The sequence below is a fragment of the Phragmites australis genome, chromosome 12 (assembly GCF_958298935.1).
Source record: "Phragmites australis chromosome 12, lpPhrAust1.1, whole genome shotgun sequence".
NCBI lineage: Eukaryota > Viridiplantae > Streptophyta > Magnoliopsida > Poales > Poaceae > Phragmites > Phragmites australis.
Window position 1 is genome coordinate 10,973,049 of NC_084932.1, and position 9,213 is coordinate 10,982,261.

Consider the following 9,213-nt stretch of genomic DNA (forward strand, 5'->3'; position numbering starts at 1 on the left):
TGGCAGAGATAAAATGAAGAGGGAGAGGGGGAGGGCGCTTCTCTAGGCAGTGAGGTGAGAAGCATGTGACCCTCTTCGCTCACTTCGCCAAGAAGTCGCGCACCATACGCCACCAAGAAGGCGTTTTTGAGGACTCGCTCCGCCCCTCCCCTCCCCTGCCGTCTCCTCGCACCCTCCTCTCCCGCTTCTGCCCTTCACTTAGCTCGGAGAAGGGAGCGCGGCCATGGCGTCAGCTCCTCCCGGTTCATCAAGCGCGTCACGGTTGGCGATGGCGCCGTGGGCAAGACCTGCATGCTCATCTCCTGCACCAGCAACAAGTTCCCCACTGTAAGCACATCATTCACTCTCTCTCAGGTTATTGCGCCAAAGACTTGGATTTCTTGGTTGATTTCTTGCGGGGTTAGGAGCTTTCATTTCAAGCCATGATTTTTCAGTATATTTGTTGATTTTGTTTTCTTGGGGACTCTGTGATGCGCAAAAGCTCGATCTTTCTCAGTTTGCTTTTAGGGTGCTCTTATCTGACTCATTAGTGGATTATTTTGTTAGCCTCTTCGAGCAATTTCCGGTTACCTGTCTCTGATTCATGAAATTTGTGATGGGCAGGACTACTTACCTACGGTGTTCGACAATTTCAGCGCGAACGTAGTTATTGATGGTACCACAGTGAATTTGGGCCTTTGGGATACTGCGGGTAATTTTAGTTTTTTTTAGTTGTCCTAATGTACCTGTGAATTCTATCTTTGTTCCACTCAGTTGCAGACTGTAGCTGAAAGTTTGCTTTTTGAGGATCGTTTGGATAAATTAAAGCTCACATCATCACGTCCTTTTCAGGGCACGAAGATTACAACCGACTGAGGCCTCTAAGCTACCGAGGCGCTAATGTCTTCGTGCTTGCCTTCTCACTTGTGAGCCGAGCTAGCTATGAGAGTATCATGAAAAAGGTGCTGGAATGCACTATCCTGATTTCTTACTTAACACTTTTTCTTACAATTCATATTTGTTTGGAATTTCCTAGAGACTTGAATGTTGTTTATTTGCTCTTTCCGCTTCGGTGGATACTGGAGCTTCAGCATTATGCACCTGGGGTGCCCATTGTGTTGGTTGGCACAAAATTGGGTGAGTTGTATTGACAACAAGAGCGTATTGATTTCACTTATTGCATTATTGCAATGGTTGGTTGAGCTTATTATTATTATTATTATTATTATTGTAGTCTGATTGGGCATTCTATCCTGTTTATGTTGTTGGTATCTCTTTTTCTCTGTAATTTTGGTTTTGACTCCACTGATAGTGATACTTGTAAATTTGTATTTTGTAATGAAAAGAGATGTTATCATTTGCGTAGTTGGTGACCAGATGGTCAACAAGGAACTGACCGCGAATTTATCTTTCTACTGCAACTTAGTAAATGTGGAAAGCTTTAAAATTTTGAAAGTGCATGAAATTTTGTGTTTATATGTAATAATTAGAAACTTTGGTACCATTGAATATGAACCTTTAACGCAGCGGAGTAGAAAACCCTAATTATATAGTCCGTGAATTAACTAGGTTTTCATAATTTTTTATTCCCACCAACTATCATCCAATTATCGCTGGCAAGAGTAATACATCTATCCAGGTCACCTGGTTTATTACCGTCATACCTTAATCTTACTGATATTTATTTGTTAGAGACTGGATTTGAATATTTACAGATCATGATGTTACTTACAGATCTTCGTGAAGACAAGTACCACTTATTGGACCATCCTGGGTTGATACCTGTTACTACAGCTCAGGTACATCTCTAGTGTCTGTTAAATAGCGATGAATGAATTCTGGCTTCTGAAAATTCCTTTTGACCTTTATATTTACACCTTGCGGGGGGGGGGGGGGTGGACTTCGTAGACAAATTGGTGCTATGTATTACATTGAACGCAGCTCAAAGACACAGCAGGTAAAGTTGCTGTAAGGGAATTGTGTGCCCTTGCTCTAGTAATTGTGCCTTTCTATGTGGGATTAATTTTTGCGACTTGTTATTTCATCCTGGATGATTATCTTACTTTGGAATATTTGTAGAATGTCAAAGCTGTGTTTGATGCTACCATCAAGGTTGTAATCCAGCCTCGAACTAAGCTCAGAGAAAAGAAGAAAAAGAAATCACGATGTAGATGTTCAATGCTGTAATTAGATGTGAATTCATTACTATCCCTATTTTTATGGAAACAGTAGGCCCTACTGAAATAGATTTCATTACCACTCTTATTTTTAACATACCAGGTTATAAAGCTTTTTCTTATTGTTCCTAGAATTGTTGACATGATCGCAAGATCCTTAGCAACTGGATCGGATCATAACATTAGCCTTGAATAGGAATTTGTTTACTTAGTAGACCTAATTTGCATGCCTTAAATACATTTACTTGGTGCAACAGCCTACTTGAGTCTATGTTGCTTTTCATATCTGTTATTTTCGTATAAAGACTTCTATAATTCCATTATCAGTAATGGAATCCGGGGATGTTACGTGTTTATGTGTTTATATTGAGGATAATTGAATATCAGCTTTCCCAATTAAATATGCAGGCACATGTACTCTTGATAGAATGTGACTGTTTCGTTCAAAGATATAATGTGACTGCAGTAGTATACTAGGACTAGCACTGAAATTTATTCAAGTACCCCGTTTAGTATTTTAGGGGTAGGCACCATTATAGTCTTGCTATGTTTGATGTTGCTATTAAGAAAATTTCGTGGTTATCTAAGTTTACTTGCTCTAAAATGTACATATGTGAAAGAAAATGGTAGATTCCCAAGTGCTGTGTTATGTAACTTTTTAACACTAATTTCTTGTACTATAACCACAGGAATATCTTCTGTGGAAGAAAAATGTTATGCTTCAAATCCTGAATGATTGAAGAGATCTCACATGAACCAATGCCGTGAGTGTGACAACAAGTTTGCGAACCTTGAAATCTGAATGTGTTGCATCTTTGGTTATTAATCACTAGTGGTAGATGATTGCACCTTGTCTGCTTATGTGTTGTGCACTGCTCGTGTGGTTAGCTCTCTGAGTTAGGCAGTTCGATAGAAGCCAAAGAGACAGATTTTGCTCTTTCACGGCGAAGTCACAGCTTTTGTGAATCTGATCTCATCGTACTGTCTGTTAGCTTATCCCATGATTCCACTCCATATCAACATTTTGTTGAATGAGCTTTTTACTTTTGCCTTGAGCATACAATGTTCCAGTCTTGGTGAAAGATTGCAGTGAGACTTGCAAACTGATGACTGACTTGGTGAAAGCTTGCAGTGGGTTTTGGCTGAAGTGTTATATTGTAGCGAGGATTGCTAGAAAGGCATTAGGTATTCCGGTTAATTCGGATGAGGATCGATGATTGTTGTTCACCGACCACGAGGGCTAATGGCTTGCCCGCTGTTATGAGAAGTGGCTGTGTGTATGCTTCATGGCTTTGTCCATACAGCTTCATTCCCTATAAAATTTTTGGTAAGTCACTGCAATCTCTTGTACATTAGTAAAATCCTTTAATATGTTGTGCATAGTTAAGCATAAATAAATCAATTATTAAACTCACGTTTCTATAATTAAAGATGATAAAGCTGATGATGTGTTCCTCTGTCGAATCCTTTCAGAATATCATACCAGTACTAACTTGAAAGATGAGAATATTGCTACTTCAAATAATCAACTAAGGTATTTTTTCATTATACTCGCTTTGTTCTTTTTTGTTTGTTCTTTTAGGAGTTGCAAAGTGCTCTTTTTTTTCTTATAGGATCCCAAGATAAGACATGGCTATAAACACCTACCTCATTTATTGTTTGCTATATTTTTCAAGATCTAACTCTTTTATTCATTGGTTACCATAGTGGTTGAGGAGATAAACTAACTTAATGAGCACACTTTTAGTAGAGATGTAGGCATACATGATTACTTTTTTAATACCCGTGTACAAAGGTAAAAGAACAAGTAAAAAAGAATGGAGTGAGTATATATTTATATGAAATTTTCTTATGCTGTCAACATCTTTTGATTCTATAATTTTATTAGCAGTTTTGGATATGTTGTGATGTCTAAAGAGAAAAGCTTAACTAATTTGAAGCTTGATGTCACTGTAATGAGAGTTGAGGACAAAATATGTACTTGCTAAATATGTGAGTAGATAGGAGGTACTAAAGAAGGTTGACGAAGCATTGTTAAGTTACGATGATGAGAAAAAGACATTCAAATTGCCTGGTAAAGGAGCATATACATTTGATAAGCATTTGAAACAAGTTTGTTTCAATAGGTTAAAACCATATAATTATGCTTCTAACAAGGCTACAAGGATGTATCAAATGCTCTTAATCATTCAACAGATTTTTCAAGAGAATATTGTGTTCGAATTCAAAGCATTAATTATTTCTACTCAATTCATTATGTATCTGTATTAAAGCTAAAAAAGCAAGTGGAGAGGATAAGTGACACAATTAGAGATATTTTACTAATGCTCGAGGTTACGAGAGAGTCCCTGAACTTATTTGCTTCTTCAATTGGTTTAATTGTTGGTCCACTGCTATTGTTTTCTAATAAGAAAATTTTAGTTGATTGCAACCTGAGTGGTCCATTAGGATGTTTAATACCAAGTGAGTCAGTTCTTATCGATGAGATAAATGCAACATTAAAGATTTTCTATGTTTTAGTGTTTGAGAAAGATTGTATTCTATTATCTTAGTGATCATGATTTTCATAAGAGACATACTTGCATACTAGTAACTGGAAGAGAGCAGGCTGATATGACTACTATGCCCTTGCTGAGGAAGCTGAGAGATTCTTCAAAGTTCTTTTTATTTCTTAGTGGACGACAACCTAAGTGGAGCTTATATATTTTTCCTATACCGCTTCGAGCTAGAAGAAAAAATTTACGATAACTTATTTTTGACTCTATCCATATTAGATGTAGTAAAAAAATAAGTTATCGTAAGTGTTTTCTTCTGACCTGAAGTGATATGAGCAAACAATATAGGCTCCACTTAGATTGTCGTCCACTAGGCAATAAAAAGACACTTGGAGAAAATCTCTTAGCTTTCTAAGCAAGATCATAGTAGCCATATCAGCATACTCTCTTTCAGTTACTAATATGCAATTATGTCTCTTATGAAAATCATGATCTTCAAGATAATGAAATATAATATCTTTTTTAAGCATTAAAATGTAGGTGATCTTTGATGTTGCATGTACCTCGTCGATAAGAACTGAATCACTTGGTATTAAACATCTTGATGGACCACTTAAGTTGCAATTAACCAAAATTTTCTTGTTATAAAACAGTAGTAGTGGACCAATAATTAAACCAATTGAAGAAAAAAAAAGTTCAAAGACTCTCTTGTGACCTCTAACATTAGTGAAACATCTTAAAGTGTGTCACTTATCCTCTACACTTCTTTTTTAGCTTTAAGTCATGTACATGAAGAATTGGGTAGAGATATTAAATGCTTTGAATTCGCAACACAATATTATCTTGAAGAATCTGTTGAATGATTGAGAGCACTTGATACATCCTTGTAGCCTTATCAGAAGCACAATTATACGATTTTGACCTATTGAGACAAACTTATTTCAAACGTATATGCTCCTCTATCAGACAATTTGAATGTTTTTTTCTCATCATCTTAGCTTAACAACGCTTCGTCAACCTTCTTTAGTGCCTCCCATCTACTCACACCTTCAGCAAGTACACTAAGCTTTAAATCAGTTAAACTTCTCTCTTTAGACATCACAACATATCCATAATTGTCTATAGAATTATAGAATCAAAACATGTTGACAACATAAGAAAATTTCATACAAATATGTACTTTCTTCATTCTTTTTTACATGTGCTTTTAATTTTGTGCACGGGTATTAAGAAAGTAATCATGTGTCTTTACGTCTCTACCAAAAGTGTGCTCATTAAGTTATTTTATTTCTGCAACCACCATGATGACTAATGGACAAAAAAGTTGGGTCTTGAAAAATATAGCAAACTATATTTATTTGTGTTTATAGCCATAACTCATCTTGGAATCCTATAATGATAATAAAAAAGAACACTTTGCAACTCCTAAAAGGACAAATAAAAAAGAACAGAGGAAATACAATAAAAAAAATACCTTAGTTGATTATTTGAAGTAGTAATATCCTCATCGCTCAAGTTGAGACTGGTATAATATCTAGAAGGGATTCCACAGAGGAACATATCATCAGCTTTATCATCCTTAATTATAGAAATATGAGTTTAATAATCAATTTATTTGTGTTTAACTATATACAACATATTAAAAGATTTTATTGATGTGCAAGAGATTCTAGTGACTCACAAGAAATTCCAAAGGGAATGGGAGTCTACGGCTCAGTCCTCATCTTTGGAGCCCTTTTCAACGTACGCGTCTCATTCCCTGTCTCAAGCCCTGCACAACCACACAAGTTAATCACAACTTCATGCTACAATCAAAGGAGGAGGACAAGATTATCATCATTCTTACTCAACTTTTGAAGTCGTGTGCTAGTAGGCGTTGTATAGCTAGTATGCCCACTTCAAATGATGTTACAATGGTGGACAATTTGCTAAAAAGAGGTATCTTGATACAATGAAGAATTTGAGAGCTAACCTCTTGAAGATGCAAGAAAAAAGTCTCAAAAGCGGATATTGAGGTGATCATGAGGGAACAAAGTCTTGAAGATTACATTCTCAAACAAATAAGTGATGTATAAGATTCAAGGTTTCCTAGAAGAGAATGATGATGCGTTGGATGGAGGTAAAAAACTCCTTGTAATATTCTTTATCACAGAATTTAAAGAAAATTCACGTGGCTGTTTATTTGAGAAATAACTGAGTATATGGCTAAGGCTCATGAAGTGTATGAATAGAGAAGCCTTAGTTTAAATTTTGGTGTAGTCATTGACCAACAATATATGTTATGTTTCTTGTTCTAGGTGAAGCATTAGGTCTTGTTTGAGCACTCCTCGCTAAAGTTTCTATTTCATGATCAGCTTTGTCAATCTTGTTATTCAGGGGAACTGAGTTAGTCTGCACATGACACAAGCTGTGGTTATATAAGTTTTTTGTGGAAACTTAAAGAAATTTCTTTGGCTGATTTTCCTAGAATGAATATGACAATAATTATTAAAAGTTAGATTGCACTATGTGTTATATTTTAGACAAACAAAAGCAATATCTAGAAAATATATATCATGTATAGGGAAGTTAGAAATGGTATGTTAGATTGACAAAGGCTAAGTGTATATGTGGTTGTTCTTAATAGGCCTTGCTTTGGTCGCACTTTCTCCCACTCTCACCTTAGCACCAGGCATAGGTGGTATATGTGTCTTGTTCACCTTAGACTGCATCAACACAGTTTCCTCTGAACAGTACATTTCTGCCCAGGTTTCATCAAATTCTCCTCAGACTGATATGGTGTAAGATCATTTTGAACCACCCTGTAATCCTAGATTTCTCAAACTGATCTTTACAAACATTAGGCTCTTCGGTGTTAAGCCAACAAATTTCTGAGTTAAGTATGGCATCGCCTCACATTTGACATAGCTACGTCTCATCCATTATGTTTTTTTGTAATAAACCTCTGCCGCGTTTGATCAACTGCATTTTTCTGTCACTTCATCAGGTCTCCGAGGCAGAGGGTGATGCTGTTGGCCTTCAAGACGTAGATGATGACCTTGGTGAACATGTTGCCCACCTTGTAGGTTAAGACCTTTCCCTGAAGAACAATCCTTTGTACCTTTCTTTACTAACCACATTGTTGGAGGCTACGAGCTTGATGGCTCTGTTGGGGTATCAGTTGGATTACCTGTCCTTGTTTATGCTCTGTAATCATCCATTTGACTACGTTTAATTATGAGCCACCTGAGAAGTCACACATTAATTATCTCTGGTCCAGAACAAATGGATCCAATCTTATGCACTGCTTCCCTCGCCTGTAAGACCATCTCTAATCATATTTTCTTCATTTTATTTTTTTTCCTGATTCATTTTCATGTTCCATTTTTTTTATTTTCTCTCATCTTCAATTGTTTTTTTTAAAGAGATTCGTGGAGGGAAAGGACAGAAAATTCTGTTTTTAAGATAATGATCTTAAAAATTTTTTCGTGACGAAAGCTGTGAAAGGAAATTGTTAGAGAACTGAAGAGAACGAAGATTCCTTCATAATTAGCCCCCGACCAGGATGCAAGTGGTCTGGGTCTGACCGTACCCATTGATTCATTCTAGTTTTCGTGTTTTAACAACCATGTATGTGTATACTACGATGAACCAAACATTAAGGTCTAACATGAGCCAATTAAGTGCACCATGTCAGGCCGATTGCATCTCTACCTTACGACCAGTTAAAAAATTGTAGTAATTTGAATCATGGACATCATATGGTCCAATGATACGGCCAATGGAGAAGCCTGACAGAGTATCTTCCTTTGAACAGATGATGCCACAAGGGGGCGGGTATCCCGTAAGCGCGTCATGTGTCCCCTAGTACGAGTTGTTTTCCCAGAAGCGCGTCGTGTGCCTGCTAAATGTACAAGTGGTCCACACACAGACAAGCTCCTGTCCCTAGCTCCCACTTTGGACGCTTTATTCCTAAATAGACGGTACGCTGCGCCAACTCAGGTTCTATATAAAAAATAATTAGTTTAATTGGCACGTCTACACGCACTCATATGACTTTAGTGTTTGGTAAGAGAAAAGAGATAATATCAAGGCAATACGTATGTGGTAATATTATTTAAAATTATATAGATGAGTTAAGAAACAGTCAATCTAAACGAGAGTGGGCGACGCGTGGATAGCTGCAGACCAATCGTGTCCGTACTCGATGACATGTCCATATGAACCGTAGCTAAAGTGATCAGGCCCGTGGGAGGCTGCCGGTTTGAGGCTCTATAGAATATAGTACAGATTTGATATTATGTAATAAAACATAACACAATATATAATAAATCCGAGGACTTAAACATATAAAAACATTAGGTTTTTATATACTGTGGCTCTTGCGCGTAAAATTAGAAAAAATTGAGGACTTTTTTGTAAAAAAATTCATGTCGGGTCATGTCTTAGCTCTCAGCCCGATTTTGACCCATTCAATCGGGCCCATTTGCCAGCCCATGAGACGACCGACTCATTCGGGCTGGCGCATATATAAGCCGGGGGGTCGGTTTAGGGTTAGGGTTGCCCTATCCTGCCCCTGCGCC

At 37.1% G+C, this 9,213-nt stretch overlaps 1 protein-coding gene across 3 annotated transcripts; it reads left to right on the forward strand.

The window, feature by feature from the left end:
- Positions 1 to 7,938, forward strand: LOC133886596 (rac-like GTP-binding protein 3). 3 transcript variants are annotated; one of them, XM_062326302.1, is made up of 9 exons: positions 1 to 327; positions 604 to 691; positions 832 to 1,116; positions 1,714 to 1,777; positions 1,870 to 1,936; positions 2,059 to 2,162; positions 2,846 to 2,920; positions 3,289 to 6,770; positions 7,638 to 7,938. In XM_062326302.1, the coding sequence occupies exons 1-7, from the start codon at positions 292 to 294 to the stop codon at positions 2,886 to 2,888; spliced, it is 687 nt and encodes a 228-aa protein (XP_062182286.1). In that variant the 5' UTR covers positions 1 to 291; the 3' UTR covers positions 2,889 to 2,920; positions 3,289 to 6,770; positions 7,638 to 7,938. The 3 variants fall into 3 exon arrangements, 1 of the variants encoding a protein (XP_062182286.1); XR_009903386.1 differs by lacking the exons at positions 1 to 327; positions 1,870 to 1,936; positions 2,059 to 2,162 and having other exon boundaries at positions 659 to 691; positions 832 to 941; positions 1,714 to 1,778; positions 2,846 to 6,770; XR_009903387.1 differs by lacking the exons at positions 1 to 327; positions 1,870 to 1,936; positions 2,059 to 2,162; positions 2,846 to 2,920 and having other exon boundaries at positions 659 to 691; positions 832 to 941; positions 1,714 to 1,778.
- The last annotated feature ends 1,275 nt before the right edge of the window (positions 7,939 to 9,213 follow it).

Bases quoted from the DNA above. Each gene is read 5' to 3' on its own strand.
- LOC133886596 (XM_062326302.1), top strand. From the start codon at position 292: ATGCTCATCTCCTGCACCAGCAACAAGTTCCCCACT. The intron at 1,778-1,869 runs GGTACATCTCTA...TTGCGGGGGGGG, and splicing joins ATACCTGTTACTACAGCTCA to GGGGGGTGGACTTCGTAGAC. The intron at 1,937-2,058 runs GTAAAGTTGCTG...GAATATTTGTAG, and splicing joins GCAGCTCAAAGACACAGCAG to AATGTCAAAGCTGTGTTTGA.